The 26,398-nt window shown below is 34.5% G+C and overlaps 1 protein-coding gene across 7 annotated transcripts in view; it reads left to right on the top strand.

Moving 5' to 3' along the window:
• Window positions 1-26,398, top strand: part of NBEA (neurobeachin) — a 467,531-nt gene that overhangs the window by 63,421 nt on the left and 377,712 nt on the right. For all 7 annotated transcript variants that reach the window (XM_069012126.1, XM_069012137.1, XM_069012124.1 and 4 more), the window contains exons 2-5: window positions 15,475-15,706; window positions 22,167-22,267; window positions 22,519-22,614; window positions 24,978-25,099. In XM_069012126.1, the coding sequence (XP_068868227.1) occupies window positions 15,475-15,706; window positions 22,167-22,267; window positions 22,519-22,614; window positions 24,978-25,099 (551 nt within the window). The remainder of the gene's footprint in view (window positions 1-15,474; window positions 15,707-22,166; window positions 22,268-22,518; window positions 22,615-24,977; window positions 25,100-26,398) is intronic.

Raw genomic sequence — 26,398 nt, 5'->3', positions numbered from 1 at the left:
TTAAATTTCTCAGTGTCAATCAAACCTGCAGTATGTTAGCAAAATGTGGATCTGAGTCATCAGCAAAGGGAGGGGGAAGTGTCTAGGCTAGATCAAATTTGCATCAGTATTGTCACTGGTATTGAAAATAGTATTATTTACAGTACTAGAGATTACTTTTCAACACAGAAGCATTTGGAAGTTGTGTGACAGTACCTCAATGGATGATTCTTTCCACATAGAACTCCATAGGAGAAGCATTCAGAAGTGAACCCTTGACTCTGTGGGACTGAAGAGGGAGTGACATATGCTAAGTTAAATTTTACACCAGAAGTTTCACTGGCACTTCTTGGAGGACAAACTGTTACAGATTCAGGTGGTTTTAAGTGATAAATGTTTTTGGTACTGCCATACTTCATTTGCAAACATTGTGGTTCTGAGTAGGTATAATAACCTTGTTACACAAAAGTTAGAGCATGCCCTGTTTTTCTTTGGGAGTGATGCCCACTTTATTATTGAGCTATTACTTTTCTTCTGGTTGTTAAGAGCAGTCACAGTTTGGTTTTGCAACTTTTCATGTGCTTTAATTGTGTTTAGCTAGTTATGACTAGATACATTTTTTTTGGTGGATTTTTTTGCTGCCTAGAAAAATGAGAAATATACAGCAAATACAGAAATAAAAAGTAATTGGTAAATTACTTAGACCTTCAGAATCAGAACAGAGCCATCTTTTGTTTAAAAGATACAAAAAGTAGAACTTAGTCTGGCTACTGGTGTTCAAAGTCCTGGTAGTGCTATGGTTGGAAAAAGGTGGATTTTTTCCTCCCCCATGTATTTCTGTAACTTCTGTAACTTCTGTTATGAAGAGGGTTGAAATGTGACATTTTTTGAGGAGGTAAACTCCAACTATATCTTAAATGGAAGTGTCCCAAGACAAACGAATGGAATAATTAGTTGTTTTGTTAACTGAAACAACTGAAAGGGAAGTAGTTTATTTGGAGAACACAATTATGGTTATTGCCTGTAATCAGTAAGTTAAAAATATCATTAGATTTGCCATGTAATAAAAGTTGGAAGCAATACTGGAAGGAGAGATGCTTGAACCTTTGATCAAGATTTTACAGTCATTTTATTGACTATGTTCTTGCAAAGTTGTTCTCATCTGTTTACACGTAGGATGAATTGGCATCTACTTCTGATTATTATCTGTTTGATTAAAGAGCACCGGAATAAATTTTCTATTTTGCCAGTTGATAATTGTTTCTGAAGACCTCACTTATGAAAGGGCTTTTATGGATTATGATTATTTAAATAACTATGCTTTTCCCATTTATATAACTTTTTCATTTCCTCTGAAGCAACATTTTCACCTAAATTAAGCACTGATTCTGTTTTACAGCAGACAAAAGGGGAAAACCACATTCTCCATGTTAATCATAATGAAGTAAGACATAGGCCTGTGGATATGATTGTAGACATTTTAATGAAAATTAGAATTTCTATACTTTATTAATTAGTTATAAATAATATAAATTAATGTTAAATATTCAAAATAAAATAATGCATTTAATAAGGTAAAAATATAGAATAGCAAAATAATACTTTCATATTGCCTTCGTCAAAGTGTCTTTGTTGCTCTTTAACATTCACATATGCATATTTCAATTTGGAGTGTTTAAAATGAGATCTGAAAAGTCCTTTTGATCGATTCTGCTGGATTTATGGCATTAGATATTTTTAAAGGCTGAACTGTAACTATAGTTCCTTTTTATGTTGTTTTCCCCTTTCTAAATTGTATAAGAAGTTGAAAGTAACTAAATCCAGCCATTTGAGAAGATCTTGTTTAGAAGTTCTTTTATTTATTGCTTAGTGTTTTATACTTTTCCCCAAACAAAAACATGTTTAAATTCTTTTGAGATGATGCAAAACCAGTCAAATATCAAGTTGAACTGCTGTCTCATGTGAATGACTTCTAATTTGATATAATTTTTTTTTTCCCTTACTTTCTCATTTAAGTGTGACTAGAATGCTGGGGATTTTTTTTTTTTTTTTTGCATTTTTTAATAAGTTAGGTGTATTAAGTCCTTTGTGTTCTAATTTCTTTTCCAAAATATGATTGAAGAATATGTTAGGCATCACCAAACATAATTACTTCAAATGACAACTGATTATTTTAGAACTTAAGTCTTCATTAATAAAACATGGCTACATAGAAGGACTGTGATTGAAAATGTTTTCTAATGTGATTAAAACCCTCTTTTCTTACAGACCCCTCCTTCTATTTTTTTTTAATTCTTCTTAGTAATAAGTTGATAATTTGCTTCTGATGATTAGAGGAAAATCTTACGTGCTGAGAAAAAAATCATAAAATTTTTTGTACTTTGACAATTTTTAAGGATTTTTAACTAAGCAAAGTAGGAATTTCTCCTTTACTGCAATTAAGAACACTTGGATTTCCTCCACTGTGTAAGATCTATCCCTGTAATTATTGACACTTCATCTGTAGTTGTCTTGTAATCAAATTGAATGATATGTGATTTTGCTTTTACTCAGTTACATGATGCCTTGAGAAGAATGCTCAGTACAGATGGAGCTCTGTAATTAGATTTGCAGATGGAGTGTTTGAAACTCAGACCACAGTAATATTGTTTTCAAAATCTGACACTGAGTCTTAGAGAGAAGATAAAAGTGTATCCTTAAGTGTTCCCTCCAAGCTTCATTAGCTAAGTGAATGATGAATAGGAATAGTAACAAAACATGGAAGAAATGTTAAGGAGTGATGGAATATTTTGCTGAAAAAATATTGTTGCCTCTTCACCATATTTTTTGTAAGCACTTCTCTTGGTTTTTTTTTTTTTAGTGAACCAGCTAAGAGATAATGTGCTGATGAGAGGGAGGAGAGAGTTCATTATCCTAATTCTTTATTAGTAGAACTATCCTTTCATTTGAAATTTGGTTTAGCAATTATGTATAAATGGAGCTTATGATGGGAATCATGAATGGGAAGGGTTTGGTGTTGTTTAGAGAAGTATAGTGCTTATGTTACTACATTTATGTTGTCTACACTATAAGAAGGTTTTTCAGAAGTCTGTTTTCTCCTTATCTCATAGGGAGTAATAGAAGTTCTAACTTCATTTCATATCTGCTACCCTATATTAACAGTGCACTCTCACAAACATTATTATAAATGGCCTTGCAGTGATGTTAGCTTTGTGGAAAATGTTTTGGTTCTTAGTAGCAGTCATAAAAGCAAATTAAATATAAGGAAGCATTAAAAGGGAAAAATGAGCAATACAAGAGTCATTTTTATGAAACTCTATAAATTAATAATATGTCTGTATTTTGAATGTTGTATGAAGTTCTGGTGATTTCCAGTCTCAAAATATTAGGAGTAGCAAAAAATATGAAGGGTAAGAAGTGGGATTAAATATAGATTTAAGATGAGAAGTGACTTAAAGTAGGATTGCTCAGCTTGGAAAAGAGATGACCAAGTGTATTTGAAATATAAGAGAATAAGGGGAAGAATGTAATAGAACCTGATTTCTGCTTTTCAAAATGCAAGTAGCAGAGGGCTGAAATTAAATAATCCTGTGGCAGGTGTATAGCAAGATATTTTTACACAAATCATGGGGAAAATGTGGGACTCCTTACTATGGGGTGTGAAGGCTCCAAAAAGTTGAGAGTTCAGAAACTAATCAGAGAAATTATTGAAGAAAATCTATTGGCTTATTGAAACAAAGACTTTATTTCTGGAACAAGAGATTCCTGTGTCACAAGTAATAGGAGGTTGGGATGCTATAATGGAGAAAATTCAGTATATGCCCAGCCTATACTGTTACACTTTTTGTAGATACTTGGCCTCTTGTCACTGAGTTTCAAATGCTGAGATACTTCATGTAATGAAGATCCAATAAGCTTCTTACATAAGGGAAACTGACCACTAATAAATTGTTTCTTACACTTATTTATCTGCCTTTCAGTTTCCTCCTCTACAATAATCCTTTGTGATTAGAGTTGCATCTCCTGTATTACTGTATAATTCTGGCCTTTGTTCTCAACTGTGTTATCATTTATAAGTTAAAGAAAAGATTTTATTGGATGAAGAACTGCATAATAAATTAAGAAGAAGCTTGGGGGAAGGCAATTAGGATGCACTTAAAGGTTTGTAAAACAATTCATTATGGTCTGTGTGCTGCCTCCTTTAGCAATTGAGGTTTTGGATTTTATCATGGCACAAAAAAGATCTTAAATCATTAATGACAGCTAAAACCCTGTGGGAGTCCAGTCACAAACTAGAACAATTTTCTTACATTATTTGAGAGTTATTTAGAGAAGGAAAGCAGACAAATATTGACAAATCTGGTTAAAAAATCGTAGCCTTACAAAACACGGTATCAGAAATTGCCCTTTTAACCAAGGGGCGCTTCTTCTTTTAAGGACTTGAAAAGAATAAATTGGTTTAGAAAAGTTTTAAGAGTTTTTAAAGCACAATTCCTATCCTTTATCTTGTGCGCTTCTGAGGACAGGAAAAATGTAACAAATAGTATAACTTGTCTTGATTTTCTTAAAGAAACACAGAACCTTAAAGAATTTATGGACTATCTTTGCTTGAAAATTTAACAATTTACCAAAGCTGAAAAGCAACAGGAGTTGTATAGCCATTGTTAAGGAGTATGACTATTGATTTTTCCAGCCATGACACCTTAAATTCATGTATATGTATTCTGCATTTTTTCACCTACTAGGCACCACAGCACTTTTGCAAATTATGGTATTTCCTGAGAAATTATTGGGTTTGGTAACAACTAATTAGATTTAGAAGGGTTTTGCTAGCTATAAATTAAAATTTACATGGGAACATGCACTTATCAAGGGAACAAAAGTTTTGAGGTAAAACCATGCTGGTTTATACTTTTTATTGTGCTTATTTATAAAATATAGTCAATGGGCATTTCAGTCTTAATAAGAATTAGGTAGGTTCTACAGGATGCCTGCACTTAAGCTCCATTGGTAAGCTTTAACTCTATAATAGATGCTGTTTTGTTGTTATTTCCTGCAATCTATATATCTTTTTAATAGGGAAAATTCTGCTTGGCACTTCCTCTGTTTACTGTTGGCTTTTACCTAGTTATGTTACACACAGAGAATTAAAGGGAACTATATCACATGTCCAATATTAGTTCTATAGTCACTAAAGAGTCACTAAAGGAATGAGAGAGGGCTTTTCACTGTGCCAAACACCGGGTTGTTTTCTCCCATGTTAACTTTTTGGGGAAGAGGACTGCGTGGTAAGTAGTTAATTAGAAATGAAAGATTGATGAAAATGAGCATGTTGGAATTGAATGTAGAGCTTCTCTAGTTGGTGATGAACATTGCCACTGGAAAGTCTCAAAATGTTGATACCAACCAAAAGTGTTACTACATATCTCAAAATTATTGATGTAAGCAAGCAGCAGGATGTTGAGAATTAAGGATGCTGTTCTTCCCATTAAGCTCCTGCTTTTCAGCAAAATGAAGCTGAGAGGAAGACCAGTGCTGTGCACATCTCTCTTCAGTGTTTGAGATCATTTTTACCTGGCATTGTGGTTTACTTGGGTTATCACTCTGCCATTAATCATTAATGTACACCTGTAGGTATCAGCTGGAGAATGGAACTGTCATAACTAAGTTCATTAGAATTGTTTTGGTTTTAAATATTGCATAGCCATGATTTATAGTTTCTGGGCTTTTAAGAGTTGTACAGTCTTTTGTGACAAGCAGGAAATGAAACATTTCAAAATGAAACCAGTGAAAGACCCTGAAGAAAACCAAAACTTGAGAGATGGACAACAGAAGGGGATACTTTAAAAATGAATTATTTAATTTTAGAAATTAAATTAGGTAATAGCTAGCTTAATCTTAATAGGGAAATAGGAGTAATTCCTTTTCTTACCAAACAGCAGTGCAGTGGTATAAAAAAAACAAGCTGGGTTTATGGCAAGTGGTATTCAACAAGGCAAGTGGCACATAAGAGAGCTCCTGAATAGTGAGGAAAAACAGGTAATGCCCTCAGAGAGCAACCACTTTGTCTTCCTGTTTGTACCTCTTGGGAAAGAAGGGGACAATAAAAGAGCCTGCAGACTACAGATTTTGGGTGTACAGACTAAGGGTCTATATATGATGAAGCTGATAATGGGCAAGTACATGGGCCTAGTGGCCTTTGTCCTGATGGTATGTCACTATTTTTGTGATCTTAGCCAAAGTGTACAGGTACCACACACACACACACACACCATAATATTCACAATCAACATCCTTTGTCATATTTTTCTTCTTGAATTGTTATGTCTTTGATGTACCTGGGAACAATCCCATAGACTATTCTGAAATAAACCCCATAATTTTTCAAGACTAAAATTCCATTATCTGTATTGTTGCAATTTATTCTAGTCACAGAATGCATCTGTGAGTTAACATAGAAAATAAAAATTTTTGACAAGTATGTTTGAATAATAACAAATGAATAAAGTAAACAAACAAACAAAAAATTTTAAAAAACCCAATTGTTCTGAGTTACTGGCAACTTCTGTTGACTAAAATTGTCTATTAGTATTCATTGCAAATGCATTCTGTTTGCTCCTGTATGTGAAGTTTGGAAAACAGGCATGTATGTGCATTAAGGGATTTTTCAGTTGTTTTCTTTTAAAAACAAACATCGCTGTTTGCACAAACATGTTGTGTGATATTGTTTGCTGTGCAATACAAATTAGATTTAAATCAATGTGTAATTGTTGAAAATTTAAAGTTTCTTAGAGTTTCAATTTTTTGGTGATGCTCTCTGATAACTGTTAAACCTCTGCAAGGTTTGCTTTACAGAGATAAAATATCATTCAAATTACCTAAAAAAGAAAAAACCCAAAAAGCTCCATATAGTTTTTGACTCTTGAAAAATAACTAAGGGATGCTGCTGACCTATTAGATTTGGCTGTGCAAGTTTCAGCAGTGCAAATGTGTAGTCTTAGTAGAAGAGGCTACACAAGTAGCTACAAAACCCACTTATTTTTTCAGAGTGTGTTTCATTTGTGACTTTCATAACTCTCAGTTATTTCAATTTCTTTTGCTTCTTTTCTGGCTTGGAAACAAAGAAGATACTTTAAAGCAAAAACAACAACAACAGCAACAAAGCACAATTCCAAAACACCACCAAGTAGCTACTTGTTTTAAAATATTCCTGGTTATTGAAACTAGGAAATTAGAAGCCTGTATATTAGAGCTTATACTGTATTTGCATCTGTACCTTGATCTTAAAGTTATTTTTGAAAGTAAAAGAAGAGAGGGAAGAATTGGCTATGAAGTATTAAAAGCAAAATTAGCCAGTAATATCTGTTTAGTAATAGTATTTTTCATGCTCTTTCAGCTGTGCTCACTTATCAACTTCTTTATAGTCCATAAAAATCAATTTTGAATTTTTGCTTTCAGACGTGTGGCAAACCTAAGCTGCTTGGTTTTATTTATTAAAATAAATTGTCAGTAACTGTTCCCTTTTTGTAGGTAAGAAAGTCCCTTATCTAACTGGCTGATCTCTTTTGTGATTAAGTCAAGATCAGAAGTAATTTATAGGAGAAACTGAACTAGATAAACTGAAAACAAATTAGTTCCAAGTTTGAGAATGATTTTAATTTTACTTCACTGGAAATAAACCTGCAAATTTTGTTTCTTAGTCTTTAATTATTCAGGTTCAACATCTTGAACTAAAAGCTCATGTTCTCCTTTGACCAAAAGTGATTTTGGGGAGATGGAGATAATAAATAGGAAGAGTGTCTCCTTCTAGTGACACAGGAACAATAGACCAGGAGGAGGACTTCTGGGTTTGTGTTTTGGATTAGGTATTTTTATGTAAAATTCTTTTACCAGTCTTTATTTCTGTCAGAAGTGATTGGATTACTTTGCAAATTCTTCTAAGTGGGTAATATTTGTTTTGTGTCACAATTTAAAAATCTCTTTTTTGCACCCCTCTAAGGTAGGACTTTTTATTTCAAGGAATCTGAGTCTTGTGCTAAAGAAGCTTTTATGAAGGCAGGTATCTGAACTTTACCAGACTAATTCCTGTCCTACCCCAAAATAGTGGTTTTTACAGTTAGGTAGAGAACAGCCTGAGAAATTTGTGCCAAATAGCCCATTTTGGTGGGTTTTTTTGTTTGGTTTGGGGTGGTTTTTTTTCTTTTTTCTCTTTAAGCCTCCACAATACTTAGAAAAGGTCTAACATTGTCAAATATGTGTTTAAGAGAGCAGGGGAGAGAAGGAGTTGTAATTTTCTCCTAGCAAACTCTTAAGTTAAACTATTAACTCTGGGCTATACAGCCTTGTGGTCTGTCCAAGTGTAATTGATCCTTGTCTCAGTAAATCATATGCATATGCAGTTGATCTGCCACTGGAGTTGATCTGCCTGCAGGAGTATCCTCCTCCCTCAAAGGAAAATACAAGAAAATAAAGGTAAATCACTGAGATATTTTTAAGCTTGTATAATAACAAGCTCGTTATAGAAAGTACTACATGCTGACCATGTTACTTCATTTCTATTGTTTCAGCAAGTTAAAAAAAACATTTGAAATCATTTGTCACATTACTTTAAATTTGTCAATAGACTTACTAGGTAACATTCCCTTAGTGACAAAATGCTGAGTATGTGCAATATATAATTCACAGTAAAAATGTTTTTGAAGTTAAAATGAAGGAAGGCTTGTTTAAAAGGGATATGTTAATGTGCAGAATTACATCCTGTTGTAATGATTCACGAGAGAATCAGTCTTTTTAGCGCTGTCATTTGGTTCTAAACCATATTGTGAGCACGTTGGTTAAGATTTATCTGACATTACTTTAGATGTGCCTGTCTGAACTCGTTGTCCTTTTATAGTCAGTAAAAAGTACTACATTCCCTGAAAAAGATTTATTTCATTCTGATGTTGCATCTAAAACCACTGAGATGAATCACTTCCCTGAAGCATCTTTTACTTTCCAATGATGGTAAAGAGAATTGTGAAAATTAGCCCAGATACACATAGCTGTAATTCAAATCTCTAAGGACTACCATTCACCAATTTAAATTTACCATTTAAAAATAAAGAATGTGTACCAGTTATGAAACATACCTTCTTAAGTGTTTTTTAGCTGTGATTTTCTCTGTAGTTCTATTGATATATTTAGGTTAACAAGTGCATATGATCAGCACACATTTCTGTCACTGAAGAGTTTAATTTATTCCATTTAGCATTCTAAATGCTTTTGCCTAAAGAAATCTTTCATGCAGTTGAAGAAGAATCTTCCTAAAAATCAGAATTAATTGTTTTGAAATTTAATGGTTTAGTTAATGACCAGAAAATAGTAACTTGTTTTATCCTGCCTGGGTCCCCTACTGCTTTTCTCTTGACAACTGTGTTTTAATGCTTATACTGTTGCCCTGTTTTTATAAAAGAAACAGTAGCAGTCTGATTTCTCATATTTTGAATTCTCACTGGTGATTATGAAATCAGTTCAGTGTTGTTTTGTAGAAAAGATGTTCCAGTTTTGACAAGAATTATTCTTCAATGTTATATGATGTCTTTAGTTATCAAGAGTTAAATGTTTACTAATTTTCTCTTCAAAACAACTAATTGATTTGGGATTTTAAGAGATTTTCAATCCTATTCCAGTAGGTTATTCTCATCTCCTTTCCTGTGGAAATGTGTGCCAAATGCCAAGTCAACTGTTTTGCAATGCCTAAAAAGATAGAGGAGCATGGGGGAGAGGAAGAGAAATAAGTTGTTTCCAAACTGTTTACCTCCTATATAGCTGCAAGGAAAGGCTTTTTTAATCTGGTTGTATATGTATATATTTGAACCTAAAATGCTTCAGTCCAAAACAGATGAGGATTGTTGTCATGTTGACTGTGATATGCCCTCATTTATTTTTGCCTTTAGAAAAAGCAGAGCAAATTTGATAGTAGTTAATTAGGAAGGAGAATGTAGGAGTGACTTGGTGCAAATTGGGCCTGGATGTGGTTAGGGCTGTAGTAATTATACTATTGTGATACTTGAATTTTTCAGTGGCACTGTCTGTCTAGTATTGGAATTAATATTGTTGATTTTTGTTTAAATAAATGCAAATAGAACTCAAACTTGAAGGACGCTAGAAAATACTTCTTTGACAGCAATTAATCTCTGCGAATTTAGAGATTTAAATGCTTGAAGACTTTGGTTTATATAGTTCTAACATACTTTCTTTAATCGTTGCTGTCTACAGCTTCCTGAGGAAAGGAAGTGGATAGGGAAGTTTTGAGCTCTTCTCCCTGGTATCCAGGGCCAGAATGCATGGGAATTGTTCAAAGCTGCATCAGGGGAAATTTAAATTGGGTGTTAGGAAGCATTTCTTTATGAAGAAGGTGGTCAAACACTGGAAAAGACTTTCTGTAAAGGTGTTTGATGCTCTAAGCCTGTCAGTGTTTAAGAGGCATTTGGATAATGCTGTTATCAACATGCTTTCCTCATGCTTTCAGACAATCCCAGAGTGGTCAGGCACTTGGACCAGGTGATTCTTCTAGGTCCCTTCCAACTGAAATATTCTATTCTCTGTTAATTTCAATCCATTCTTCCAAACTTGATCTGAGGAATCTGGTACTAAAAAATTCCAGTTTTCAAAAGTCAACAATTTAATTCTAGATGTTCAGCAGCATGTATTTTATTCCATTTCAAGGACTGGTATGAATATACTATCTGAGGTATGTAGACAACTTCTCATGTTTGGGGCAGTATTTCTTCTCTGTTCAGGATCAAAAGGGCATAAAAGACCTGCCTAAGTTCTGCAGAGATGTGGCAACTTAGGAAGAAATACTTGTATTGCATAGCATGATGAATGGTAGAAACTTACTGAGGAATGGTCACAATATTGAGACAATGGAGATTCCAAGTGAAGCTGCTGCATTTGAGGATGGTGGTGTAGGTTAAGGGAGGTTCTTGGAGCAGTGTGCAAGGAGTGCCAACCTATTGTTATAAACAATCTCAGCATGGGGAATATAGTCTAACTTGCTTATTACTGGCAGTTCAGAAGCACTTTGGGAGGAATTATTTGTTCACCACAGTCAACAAACCTGGAACTGTGATCTGAACATTGGGTTGGCGCTTCATTTCTTACAGCTGTGCTGCGAAAGATGCAGAATATGACAAAGTAAAAGCAGTACTTCAAGCTACTTAATCACAGTGAAAGCATGGTCTTCACTGAATATTAAATATTCCCTTGAAGAGTGCAAAGACTTAGTGTTTGACATAAAAAAAGAGTGTATTTGAGATGTATAAGAGCACTGATTTATGGTATGGTATACTGGCTTCTGTAAGGATTTCTATCAAAGTGTTCATGTTGTACTCCAGCTAAAATTTGTCTTATTACAGAAATCTTCCACACGCTATATTAAAAATAAGTTACTTTATAGAAGTATGATTTAACTTTTTGGTATGTGGTTTGCATCCACAGTTCTACCCAACTTAGAAAGTTGCAAATTCATAATGAATATTTAGTTCCTTATTGGCAGTTTTTAATAGTTCTTTGTAGCAGCGTCCCCAGGGTCTCCAAGATCTCTTTTCTGGATGATAATATCAGGCTTTGGAGCCTGTCGTCCTGTACACATGAGGAAAACTATAATAATGTAGTATTACTTTGCATTTACTAATTTTGAATTTTTAAGCATTTGTTGCCTGGACAGTTGATATCAGAAAAATCTTTGCAGCTCTCAGTAGCTGGTGTTTTGTAACTGCATTTAATGATTTCTGGCTCTTCAGCAAAGTTTGTCCTTTCATTAGTGTCAGCACATTATCAGCTCATTGTCACTGTGGTTCTCTGCCGGTTACCTCCTCCTGTTGTGGAGACTGGTTATTCCTCTTTACCTACTGTCTTCCTTGGGAAGTGCAGGTGCAGAAATGTTGTTAGAGGATTTTTTTTTTTTGTAGTGAATGATCTACTTCTTTTATTGGCTGGATTCCATTTGATCATGCACATTGTAGAACAGAGATACCTGCTTTATTTCTTGAACAAAAATTAACCATGTTCATTTATTTCTGTATACTCACTTCACTTTTGTTTAGCTTTTCCTTGTCATCTTAGACTTCTTTTTATCAAGACTATTAATATTTTTAATTCATGATGAATTCAGGATGACTATTTTAAAGAAGTCACCTCCCCCTGCCTTCCTAAATTTTTGCTATTATTGTCAATTAGTTCATTAATTTGTTTCCTTTATTGAGGAAGTTGATTTTTAACGATAATTATGATAATTTTTACTGTCTGAAATATACTTAAACTGAAGTTAAGGGCAAATGGGAAAATTTTAATGTTTTCTTTGGTGAAATAAGCAGTCGCCCTGATGGGCTATGCATTTCTTGTGCCAATTGTACAAGTAAAGTACTTGTAGCACCTCCTGGATAGTCTGTAGCCCAGTAGAAGATTCTCCATGAAACCAGTTTTATTAGCACTCAGTGTATTTTTTGATGCAGATTTTCTGAGATGTTTTATAGAATGAGATGTCTTGGTTTTAATGATACTGAAATATCCTGTCACTTCAGATGGACACAGGAGCTTCATTTCAGTCTCTTAAATGTTACATATTAGCATATTGATTTACGTTAGAAAGCAAATACAGTTTGACTTGTTTTAGTCTTTAGTGAATTATTTCCATCTGTTTTACTCATTCTATATTAGTTTATTAATTTAAATTAACTAGAATTTGACCATGAATAGTGTTTGAGGAAAGGGGATCAGTCTGTATTGCTCCTCTTCATTCCAACTGAGGCATTACTGGATTTTTCCTTGTTTTTAAGTCCATCTTATCAAAACCAAATGGTGGGATTCATCTCACCTAAATTTGGTAGTATATCTAGTCTGAAGGTAGTATATCTAAATATTATCACAGAATTTTTGGAGTTGAAACAGAAGTCTGGAAGTTCTCTGATCCAACCCCTCTGTGACAGCCAGGCCAACTGAGGCTGGTTGTTGAGATCTGTGACCATGTGGCTTTTGAATGTATCCAGTGATGAAGATTCCACAGATACAAGTTTTCATCCTAGATATCCTCCACTGAAGGAAATGGAAGAAAGTAGATACTTCCAGGAGGTGTTTAATTTCATCTTGGGATAAGCATCTAAGAAACTTCAATTGAATGTCTTCTACATATGGCTGTTTTACTTCTGTGTGTTTTTAACGTAATCTCAGAGAGGCTCATCCTGGCGAAGAGAGATCTGAGAACACAACAACCCAGATTTGCTGATGAAGTATGCACAAGTTGCATAGAAACTCCACCTGGGTTTCTTGAAAAGAGAGTAAAAACTCTATAAACCTATTTCATTATTCTAAAGAATGGCCATAGAAATACTGTGCTTCTAATCTTGAATTTTTTTTTGCCTTCCTTTGCTACACATTATGTGTTTACCAAATATGCAAATATATGATATGCAGTCACAAGGTTTAAATTAAAGTACTAATTATAATTAGGATAATAGTTTTATTTGAATGTAATTAAATGTCTCAGGAGAGCTAAGGAGGTAGTCAGTTTATATATTTAGCATATTAAAAGCTTTTATGTTACAAAATTATAAATTGTTTATTAGCAGTTAATTGATAGAGGAAGAAGTAATTGAAAGTGAATGAAAAGTATGAATTAGGGTGGAAGCCAAAGATTGTCTTTGCTTACTTGTATTAATTGCCTGAAGATTGGGTATGAAAGAAGTCTTTGAAGCTTTGGATAGGTTTAGCCATCAAAAAAAGTTTGCATAGTATTTAAACTTTCTTATTTTTTAGAGTTTAATTTGAAGGCAATACCTACTGCTTTTAAATAGGCCACAGAGTTGCCTTCTATTAAAAATGACTGTTGAAATTATGCACTTGTAAGAGATAATTCTTTGAATATCTTTAAAACATGTTATTGAAATTTTAATTATATAACTCCATAAAAAAATAGAACAGAACGTCTTAGAATTATTTTAATATTAATTTATCCCATTATTTTGTGTAATATATTTACAGTTTCTGTAATTAGTGTTACTGACAGGCTGAGAGAGTTGAGTTTGTTCAGCCTGAAGAACAGAAGACTCCAGGCAGACCTTATAGCACCTTCCAGTACCTGAAGAGGGCCTAAAAGAGAACTGGACAGGGAGTTTTTGCAAGGGCATGTACTGATAGGTTGAGAGGGAGACGGCCTTAAACTGAAGGAGGGAAGGTCTAGATTAGATATTATGAAGAAATTCTTTACTGTGGGAGTGATGAAGCACTGGAACAGGTTGCCCAGAGATATTGACCAAGGCTGGATGGGACTCTGAGTAACCTGGTCAAGTGAAAGGTTCCTGTCTCTGACACTGGGGTTGGAACTAGATGATCTTTAAGGTGCCTTCCAACCCAAGGCGTTCTGTGATTCCATGACTCTATGAAATTTCACATTGGTGCTTTCAAAATTCTTTAAAGCTGTTAGGATAATGTAGGATGCATGAGAGTCAGGCTGTGTTTCCTTCATAATTCAAGGATGTTTATACCAGTAAAAGGGGACTTTTTTTAAGCTAAATTTCATATTCCGTTCAGTAGGTTGTCTTGAATTCAGCTTTTTTAAGTTGCACAAGTGATCGAAATTGTTGAATTCTATTCCTGAATATATATTTGGTCTTGACTCTACCTTCTTTTGCTGGTTTGCTTTTCCCTCCCTCTGATTTAATGCCTGGTAGTTGTGCTATTTAATTGGAGCTCAGGACTTTGGATAGAGTTTTGCCAGTACCTGGATAGATGGGAATCGGGCTGTCATTTCATCAGTCCTGCTGTTAACTCACTTCTCATCTGAGTGCTTGTTCCTCTCCTGGAGCAGTCTCTCCCTTGCACCAGCAATAGGTTTCCTTGAGCACACGATGAGCTGATCTGTGGTATAGCAATGTAAGTTTTCTGTGTCTGTGTTGGTCCAGAGTAGATCACTGATTCTTTTTCTGGGCATGACTGCATGACTGTTTGGGTGGGACAATGGAAAAGGCAGTAAGGTCTTCCAAACACAAAACTAAGGGCAAATGTTGGCTTATATCAGGAGAAAAAGCTAAGTTAGTTTTAGTGTCTTTTTATTTTTTCAGTTGGCAAATTTCAGAGACTGGTGGAAAAGCTTCAATTGCTTCTTGAGATTTTCAGGTTCTGCACTACATTTGTCTGGGCCAGGCTACCATTTAAATTACTCCATAGGAAGGAATACTTCAAATATATTTTGATTTTTTTTAATTGAGATGCTGTATTCAGCACTGTGACAAAACTGAAAGTAGTATTTTATGATACTAGTGTGTATATTTTTTGCAAGCTTTTTGTCGCATAGTATGATTGTTAATTTGCTCTTACAGAGCTTAGCTGTGAGTTTCTCTTATCAAAATTACTTCTCTAATCATGTAAAACATATTCTGTATTGGTCACTATGAAGGTATGAGACACTAAGCTATGGATTTCACATTGTAATGCTGTTCTTGTTTTCTTTTTTAGCTGGTTGGTGGTGAATTTGATCTAGAGATGAACTTTATAATCCAGGATGCAGAGAGCATTACATGCATGTCAGAGCTTTTGGAGCACTGTGATGTTACATGCCAAGCAGAAATCTGGAGTATGTTCACTGCAATTCTACGAAAAAGTGTCCGTAATTTACAGACTAGCACGGAAGTTGGCTTAATTGAACAGGTACTGCTGAAGATGAGTACTGTGGACGACATGATTGCAGGTATAAATTGCCAATTGATAGAATAATTATTGCATTCTTGAGCTGTCAATTTTTTATGATTGTGGAAGGGTGTGGGATGTTTTGATTTTTACTTAAAGTGATGTTTTCATTAGTATTGCTAATGAGTTAGAAGTACTTTTTTATTAATTTCAGGAAAATGGCAAAAATATGTTCTTAGTTTGAAATCTGTGTAGATACATTGTGTAAAATAACTGGTTGTTAATTCATCTGGGAAGATATTGTTATCTTAGTGATAAAGAAAATAAATTTTTAACATAATTAAAAACACTATGTTAGACTTTTTAACTACAAGGCAATATTTTAGGTTTTAAATACATTGGTCATTTTTAATTATGATGTCAGAATTGCTAGATCCATTTTAAACATAACCTTATCTGACAGCATAACATATTATTTATAGGTTAGAATGCTGGATGTATGGATTATGTTAAACAATCATTCAATAATGCATACCTGTGATCCCTAGAATATATTTTCATTTTTTATACTTGTGTCTTTTAACATCCTATAACTTTTTGCAGCATTAAAAAATATCATGCTTTGTTTGTTTACTGAAAATAAGTGACAAAGTTATTGCCGAGTTATGGTTGTCATAGTATGTTTGAAGAAGTTTATGATATACCACACTGCCTCCTCTCAGCAACAGGGTACAGATTATAATCCTGATTACTTGGATAAAGAACAGGTTTGCTCATCACATTTAAATATGGCACCTGAAGATATACATATGATTACTATTTATTTTCCTGGAGGAAAAAAAAAGCAGTTACTTTCAACACAGTGTGAAAGTAGTTCTTAATTTTTATATAGTTTGTAACTGATGGTAGGATATTTATATTTTGAGGCATTTTTGAAAGATTTCAGAGGTTTACCTTCCATAATTCTAATATTTTAGTTGATGATCTGATTCCTGACACATATACAGGTTTTGTGGAACAGTAAACTAGCAGGATTTCAGATGAGAAGCAAGATGATAACAGTAGAATGAAAAAGGGGTTACTGAGGAATGATTCTGTCCTTGGCTTTTTTTTTTTAGTATAAATGTGTTTGTAATATTAAGTATTTGGAAAAGCTCTATCCTGTTTTTCAAAGCAAATCATAGTCAACACCTTGTTGATTAGAAATGTATCTGTAAATGCTAAAATCTTAAGTGTTGTGCTAAATACTGTACTGGGAAGTTCAGACTGAAGTATAACAGACCAATAGATTCACAAATGATGGTTTTCACCAAATATGTTTTGTGTTACAGTACTTGTAAGTATGTCAGAATAGTGTAAGGGTGAATATACTCTTTTATTCCATGTTAAATATAACATATTATATGATGAGAACAAACATTTCTATCTTAAAGTTTTTCAGGGTTTTACTCATGGAAATAATGTTCTTCCATGGGTAATCACACCAACAAAATTTGTCCAATTTAAGTTCTTGTAAGTGGTACTTCTGTACGTGGCATACAAGACTGTAATGATGTCTCCTCTAGAGAGATTTTTTTTCTTTTTTTTCTTTTTAAACTGCCTGGCTAATTGTAGAAGTCAGAAATCAAGAGCATAGGATCTGGCTTTTAGGAGCATTTGGGAATTGAAAAAACACTCTGAATTTACAGGTATTAATATAAGCCAGGGGTAGTAAATTAAAAAAAAACCCAAATGGATCCTCTACTTCATTAAACTTTTTTCTGAGAGTGGTCACATAGTGCTTCAGAAAGAGACCTTTTGCAGAAAAAACTTCAGTAAGCTTGCTCTTTGGTATACTTATAGATGAAGGGAGCACATATTTAATTTAAAATCAAAACTGAAAATTGGAATTCTGATGACATTTTAACTTTGCCGTGTGTTTCAAATTATTTGAATATTCTTCTATAAATCATGAGCAGGGAAATAACAGAATCATGCTTCCTAGGGTTTTTCTCTGATAACTGTAAATAGGTGATTTTTTTGATTTTTTTTTTCTGAACAAGACATGGAAGCAACCAAATTGATCGTTTTGCTTTTATCTCTTGATTTCTGTAAGCACCTTAGTGTCCTTTTATAAGTGGCAACAATGTTGGTAATAAGTCAGAAGTAACAACTTATAGTTATTACTCATGTAATAACTATTTTGATATTAAGCAATATCAGAGACAACTAATGCAGTATCTGTATTCCCTAAGCTGCTGTGCAGTTGTTGAGGTCATAATTGACAGCAGATGACTGTAGAACTGTTTTGCCCTAAATATTTCTGTGAACTTCCCAAAGCCAGGAAATAAAGTAAGAAATTTTGTGCTAAAATTATTTTTAACATTGAAGGGAGGATGTTTTGAACAAGAGCTGTGTTAATTTTTACTTCTAGTAAGTTAGTACTACTTTTTTTCCCAAAACATTGCTAATACTCTGTCAGCCCAATGTTTTGAAATTGACTTTTATCATCTGTAAAGGGTACAGGTTTTCTGTGTTGGTGGTTTTTTTTTTTGGTTTTTTTTTTTTTTTTTTTTTGTTTTGTTTTGTTTTTTTTTTTTTTAATTTGCTTCTCTGGGATTTGTTTGTTTGTTTTTAGGTCATCTCATTTGTTCCTTTGTGAAACACTTTGATTAGACCTAGATAGGATTTAAACAGACAAGACAGGCATAATGTCTGTTTTATGTTCTGACAGCACACTTTCAGGACCAGTCTAAATCTGAAGCCACTCTTCTCTGATTTTGTGAGACTAAGACAGCAACAAATAAACACATACCCAAACTTTTGCAATGAGAGGAACTTTTCTGTCTGTTTAGATAAAGACTGTCAGATTCATGAGGTTCTGAGTACTTTAAATATCTCACTTTATGCAATTTTACAGATTCTGTGGTGAAGAATAAAAGCTTTAATCACTTTGAAAGTCTCACTGGCAATCCAAATGGGTTCAATTTGCTTTCAGAAGCATCGCCTGTCAAAAGTAATCTTTGTACTGTGATAATCTGTTATACTAACAGGGAATGGTCACTCATTTTATCAATAGCTAAAGAGAAAATATTTTCATAGATGATTGGTGGGGGTTTTTTTTATTTATTTATTTTTTTTTTAAAACAGCTGCACAGGATTTCCCTTGAGGGATTCAGTTTTTACAGTTCTCTGTTTCCAGGTGATGAGTAGTGATGCAGGTCATCTGCTCTGAGGACTCTTTGGGATAGTGTGTCTGTAGTCCCTTCTGAGAAGTCTGAACTGCAGATGGGAAAGTAGTCTGAACTCATAGAGAGTAGATATGTCTCACCTAAGTCCCATTTTTTCTCCACAGTTCTGTTGTGATGCTGTAGGTAATTGTTCTAAAATTGCTGGGACTGAATTCTTAAGCACTGAAGCAGTTCCTAGTTTTCAATCAACAATGTTGGGTTTTGACTGCTCTGTCATTAATGGGCCGTTAACAAGCTTTTCTCTTTCAACTCCTTCAATAAGAAAAACTGCAAAATTATTACATTCTATATTTACAACCTGTAGAAATTAATTTACATCACCAATACGGGTTAAAATTCACAGTTTCATGGCCATGTAACATTAAGAGGTTAAGGAGGCATGAGGGTAGTTTCCTGAAGTTTTCTTTCAAAAGCCATTTAATATGTCCTCTAAAGTTAATGCCAGACCCCTCATTTTGATATATGTGCATTGTTACTTGAAAGACAGGCAGGCACTTTTTATATTGTATTTTCATATTAAGTGACTGAATTAAGCATTCCTTCAAGGTTGCTGGTTAATTTATAGATCATATGAAAACTGCTTAGTATGAAAGTATTCCAAAGGTGCCATTAATAGAAATTAGAAATGCATTAAAAATGAGAAACTGCCTGTTTTCTCCTTCTGGACTTAATATTATTTTATACAATCTTGTTTCTGAAATGAGATCATGGGCTCCAGTTATATATGTAATCTTTATATTAAAAAAAAAAAAGATTTAGACATTAAAAAAATCCAGTTGTAATATGCTTTCTGACCTTTGTCCATTTATAGATGAGTGGATTATTAGGATTTATAAACCAGATGGGACTGACTCTTTTATGAGATTTCTAATAAGTATGAATAAAGTTATGTAACAGTTGTTTTTAAGTCTTTTTATATGGAAACAAAAAACAAACCTTCTTTAGAGGAATTTACAACAATACCTTTAAATAGCCCTAAGTGCTTCAACTTCCACAGATGTTGTTTGTTTTATCTTTCCTTGATACCTACTGGGCTTCAATCTTCCAGGTCATTATTTTACCCAGAGTTACATAATTAGAGAGCTTACATTTGTTTCTCTCCATCAATGTTTAATTCATTACTTATAAATATGTATTTCTAATGCCTGTAGGTTATCCACATCTTCAGTAGAAATAAGAATTTTTCTGTGCCATAAGGTAGTACAGGGCTATAAAAATGAAACAAAGCAGCACATGTTCAGTGATTTTTAATACTTGCCAATCATTTCTGTGTTTGACTGTATTAATTTGCACTTTTGTCATCTATGTTACAAGATTTTTTTTTTAATGGTGTTCTGAAATCACCAGACAACTTTGCTTCTACACAACATTTTTTCTCTGTGAAGGAAGCAAAATTTGCAGTCTCTTGATCTGAAAAGCAAGCTGAAACTACAAAATAAGAATTGGTAAATTCTCAGCCAATGATTAGTATTCACTTGTGCTTATTTCCTTTTCTAAAGAAGAGTTCAGTTTGTGACTGTTCCTAGTTTCTGATCATGTGCAAGATGTGCAAATCACTGCCAGCTTCACACTGCAGGCTGGAGACTCCAGTGAAGGGGGCAGGTACTAGGAGAGCTGAGTCAGAATTCACCTCCATGAAATACAAGGTGTTTGGTTTTCTTAGCTGTATTTTTTTTCCCCTAATTCCGTCACAAATATATGTGGTACTATTTTTAAAGGGAAGATTAAAGAAATGAGAAAGGGGAAAAAAATCTATACTTGAAGATTAGGACTATATTCAGAATTTATAGTGAAAATGTCTACAAAGTTGCAGTGCTTTGCTTTTGCCTTTCCTGATAAGCAGTTTCACTCACCAAACGGTTTACTATATCTTCTGTAAATTAAATGATATTTCATTCTTCACACATGCCTTTTGCTTGCTAAGGATCAGAGGCTAGTTTCATAGTGGAAAAAGCGAAATAAATATTAATGATTTTGCTCAAAACCACTTATATATGGATTTGCAAAAAGAAAAAAATGTTTAAAAACAAAATATGAATGTGAAATGTCATTGGAAAGAATTGTTTCTCCTGAAAGCTACTCTTTGTCAGCACCTGTAAGAATCATCCTTTCACTAATGAACAGAGATGACATGCAGTCCTACAAATAAAATATAAGATTATATGTAGAAAGTTATGTCTTTACAAGTTTTTAGCAGGGAGGCAGGAGGGGGGCAGGGAATTCTGTAATTGTTGAACAGGTTGGGAAGGTGTGTTAATGCTGATTCTGTTGTGTCATAGCTCTTTTGTTTTGAAAACTCTGTACTTCACTGCTTGATCTTTGAATTAAATTCTTATGCCTCATCTGTGAAGATGAGCAAATTGGTGTTCCCCCTGCTAGAGGAAATAGTTATTCTTCTAAGTACATTTTATTCCAAAAAGAAGTGTGGAGTATAAGGAAAGGTTCAGCATCCAACAAGCTAACAAATTCTTAAAATGAAATTCTGGGGTTTTAAATAAAAATTCAAGCACTACCAGTAATTTTAAACCTGATACTCTCTGAAAGGAAGATTATTTAATGTTCTTACTGTATAAGTTCATGGGTTTTGAGACATTGTAATGAAAGCTGTATTCCATAAGCTTCTTTTTATTATGCTCTTTAATTATTTTCTCACTATGATTTTTATTTTCCTTACTTTTTTTTTGTTGTTTTGCTGTTGTTTGGTTTGATTCCTGGGTTTTTGTTTGATTGGTTTTGTGGGGGTTTTCTTGGTTTGAGTTTTTTGGCAGGGGCGAGAGGGAGGTGTTGTTTTTCTTTTATTTTCTTCTGGCCTTTCATTACAGCAAAGATCAGAAGCATTACCTCTGTAGCAAAAGTGTGGGAATTATACAGATTGCAGTATAAAATTCTGGGTTTAGGTTAATGTAAAGCATCTTTTAGGTCAAAATATTTTAAAAAATACTAACTTCAGGGGAAGGAAGGAACTTTTATCCCAAAAATATACAGCAGGAAGGCAAAGTTTATAGGGTGTGATGAATGTTGGGAAATGGGAAGAATTAATGCTCCATAAATGTAATACTTTTTTCAAAGTGTGATGCAAAATTTAAATCTGCACATGTAACTTTTTCTTTCTAAAAAAGATAAAACAATGAGAACATTAAAACCTTTGTAAAATATTTAATACAAGTAAGTTGGATTTTTAGAATTTGTGAATACCCTTACTTTTAAAGGTATTAGTTTTTTCAGCTTTTTTTTATTTTGTGTCAAAGCAGTGAAATTCAGAGTTCAGAATAACTTTATTTTCCTTTGAAGATCTCCTAGTTGATATGTTGGGGGTTCTTGCCAGCTACAGCATCACTGTCAAGGAGTTGAAGCTTTTGTTCAGCATGCTTCGAGGCGAAAATGGAATCTGGGTAAGCTGTGATCAGATAAAACATTAAGTGTCATTCCATTAGAGCCTGAAGTTAACATAAGCTGTCTCCTGAGACACATAAACTTGAATTTGTTTTCTCATGTTGACTGAACATATGTTTAAGAAGTATTTTTGCTAACTGTTTTTAGAGTTAATTTGCTCTGTTGTTTGAAAACTGTCCACTTTCCATTGTAGCCTAAAGATTACAAAAATGGTTGTATTGACTTTTGCACAATTTTCTTTTTTTCACAGCCAAGACATGCAGTTAAATTATTATCAGTCCTTAATCAGATGCCACAGAGACATGGGCCTGATACCTTTTTCAACTTCCCAGGCTGTAGTGCTGCAGTAAGTTTTCAATCAAAATGCTACAATTTCAGGAACAAATAAATAGCTCCTCATTTGCATTTCCCTTCATTTGGTTTCAGAAATTCTTGAAAAGGAAATGAGGGGGGAAATTCGTGTTTGGGTAATGTAGACATTGCCTTCCACAGACTTAAAAGGTAGCTGTGTTGTGGAGAAGTTCCACTTGTGAGGATGGAATGTCAAGCAGTGGATTTTGGTCTGGGGAAGTTACTGTAAAAGGGCAACCTGAAAACTCCAAAGAATGGTGTTATTTCGTTAGAATAATGTAATCAATATTATATAAGGGAAAGCTTTGAGGAAAATCAAGCAATGAACTTGTCCATATCATCAGTTTACAGTGACTACTTAGTCATGAATTTTATTATAAAGTTTTCATTTTGTCTGAATTCCATCAGCTGTTTCCTTTCCATCAAGGCAGTGATTTAAGTACAGTCTTCTTCTGACTTTTCTTTTTGAGATAACTTACAATGGTGAAATTATATTCCTTTCCAAACCTTCCCAAGTGGATATTCTTTCTTCAATTCACTGCATGTACTTTCAAACAAATCCCTACAAATAAATTATTGTATACAGATTTATGGATTATTGAGAGAGTACATACAAATGGTTAATACTGGGAAATAGAAATCTGAGGTACAGTTCCATTCTGGTATGGAATGGTATATTCTCAGGGAGAACTTGGAATCTTCTAACAGAATATAATCCTGAGATTCCTGTTTTCTCATGCCAGTGCACGGAGGCTGCCCTACTTCCATTTCATCCATCAATGACACTGATAATTTTGTTTAAGCACAAACCACTATGTCCATTCCTTGTGAACAGACTTTTCAGAGTGGGAGATTGCATCAGGGAAGTAAACTAGCTGATAATCACTGTTTTACACCTGGGTTATTTTTTGCTAGATTGCTTCTTTGATCTTGTTTGATACCCAGCCTCATAAACAGGTGTGTCAGCAAAATGCATAGGGTGGATTGTGAAAAGAATTAATTACTAAGTTTTGAAAGGGAAATTTTCATTATCTCCTGCTAAATTAAAACCACAGTTACCTCTTTTACAAGTACATGCAGCAGCAAGACAGCTATTGCAGAATATGAATGTCTACAGTGACACATACTGCTTTGACATTTCTGGGCTTCAGAGGCAAACCCTGATGAAATTTGTCTCTGAAATTTAATTTTGTATCAGAGGTTCAAAAAATGTTTTGCAGGGGAAGAATTTCAAATATTCCTCCCTGTCCAAAGGTGTGCATCAATAACAGGAGTTCTTGATTGTAGTCCAGAGTCTCTTTCCTTTGTTTGAATCCTTCCAGGATCTTGTTTCACATACCCCTTATGATGGACTGCGCACCTGTAAATCAATTGAGTTTCAAATTTACACTTCTTTATTAGCTCATTTTGGATTACACTATGAAGTTCTGCAGAGGACTTCCTCTGAAGTGGACCAAGGGCAGATATTTATAAAGTGACCGAAAAAACAAAGCATTTCATTAGAAAAAGGAGACTGGAGAGGACCTAGTTGACTAGCACTGAGTTCATTTTCAGGTGTGATGCACAATGTTGACATCAGACAGAGAAACAGCATAACTTTTAACTGGCATGATAAATATCAGGTTTGCCCTCTTTAAGGTTAAGTTCATGCTCCTTGTAAATCCCAGACTTCAGTGGCAGTATGAAGGAGCCAAGAGCCTACTGAACCAGTCTACAGATATGCTGCTGAGAGCTGCTTCATTTTCCCAGCTGCAGGGCTCTTCCCAGTACTGTATTACATCTCTACCAGTCTGTGTAGGTAGCATGTGAGTCACTCCAGTTGGAGGACACCTTATGGTGGTGGTGGGAGTACTACTCCCAGGTATTGTTCCCATTTGTCATCAAGCAGCTCTTCTGCTTAAGGCAGGAAACTGCCTCTCAGGAGGCAGGAGCCATATCCCAAAGGTGTTCCTTGAAATGTTTAGTTTTAACAAGGAATCTCTATTTTATGATCTGTTGATTTATTTGATTTTATATTTAAGTTGATTGATGAGATTAATAATTATTAAAAGCTGAACTTATAGTTTAATTTCTGCAGAAATAATTTTTCTATTTTTGTTCTATTAATATTGCCCATTCACAAATTTAATTTTGTGTCCTCTATTGATAGAGTTTATGTAGTTAAAAGTTTAAGTATTTCAAAATAGATAGAAAAGTAATGCATTTATTCAAAAGCAGTATTTGAAGGGTTTTTTTCTATATTTTATATTTGAAAGTTAAAGCAGATCTACAGATCTAGAATGGCACAGGATTTTAAAAAGGCATTACTTTTAACAGTATTTCTCAAGAAACTAATTTTTGTTTCTATTTTTTTCCCAGGCAATTGCATTGCCTCCTATTGCTAAGTGGCCTTATCAAAATGGGTTTACTCTTAACACCTGGTTTCGTATGGATCCACTAAACAATATCAATGTAGATAAGGATAAACCCTATCTCTATTGGTAAGTAGCTCATAATGCTGCAGTTATATTTTGTTCTGGCTTCCTAACAACAGTTAATCTTTCTCATTCTTTTTAGTTTCTGACATGTTTTCTCCCTGCCCCCATCAAATATCTACAGGTTTTGATGGCTGCTCACTGTACACAAACTCTTAAAAATGCATCTGTCCTTTTTGCTTTGCAATTCATAAGTCCATGGATTCAAGATATGTGCCTTGTAGATAAACCATAAAATCTAGTGTGGTGGTTTCTTTAGGAATTCTAAAATATATTATTTTTTAGAGCTGTAAACTGAGAACGTTGTCATATATTCTGTTTGGTGGTAAAGATTTGTAGCCGATGTCAGTACTACAAAATAAATCTGTTAAACTCAGAGCACACTGTTTGCACATTAGCTAAAGGTAATAGAAAGTACATCTATGAATATGAAAACAGCTTACTGATCACCTGTTCCCCAAAAATGTGAAAAACTAATGTGAATGTAATGCACATAAAGGAAACGGAATATACCACTCTCAGAAGGAAATTGCAGTATCACAGAATATGTTGATTTGGAAGGGACCTATCACGATCATTGAGTCCAACTCCTAGCCCTGCACAGGACCATCCCCATCCCCATCACACTGTATGCCTGAGAGCAGTGTCCAAACCCTTCTTAAACTTTGTCAGGCACCAGCACCAGCTCTGACCACTTCTTTGGGGAGCCTGTTCCAGTGCCTGACCACCCTCTGGGTGGAGAACTTTTCTCTAATATCCAATCTAAACCTTCCCTGACACAACTTCAGGCCTGTGACTACAGGTCCTGTGACTACAGGGAAGAGATCAGTTCCTGCCCCTCCTCTCCCCCTCATGAGGAAGTTGTAACTGCAATGAGGTCTCCCCTCAGTCTCCTCTTCTCCAGGATGAAGACAAGTGACCTCAGCCACTCATACGGCTTCCCCTCAAGTTCCTTCACCATCCTCATGGCCCTCCTTTGGACGCTCTCCAATAGTTTAATGTCTTTATAAAATCTTGGTGCCCAAAACTGCCACAGCACTTGAGGTGAGGCTGCCCCAGTGCAGAGCAGAGCAGGGAAATCCCCTCCCTTGCCCGGCTGCCAATGCTGTGCCTGATGCACCCCAGGACACGCCCGACCCTCCTGGCTGCCAGGGCACTGCTGACTCATGTTCAGCTTGCCATCAACCAGGACCCTCAGGTCCCTTTCCATAGCACTGCTCTCCAGCATCTCATTCCCCAGTCTGTACATCCAGGGTTGCCCCATCCCAGGTGCAGAATCTGGCACTTTCCCTTGTTGTACTTGAT

The sequence above is a fragment of the Aphelocoma coerulescens genome, chromosome 1, assembly GCF_041296385.1.
Source record: "Aphelocoma coerulescens isolate FSJ_1873_10779 chromosome 1, UR_Acoe_1.0, whole genome shotgun sequence".
Taxonomy (NCBI): Eukaryota; Metazoa; Chordata; class Aves; order Passeriformes; family Corvidae; genus Aphelocoma; species Aphelocoma coerulescens.
Note: the sequence above shows the minus strand (reverse complement) of the source record. Positions and strands in the feature narration are given on the sequence as shown.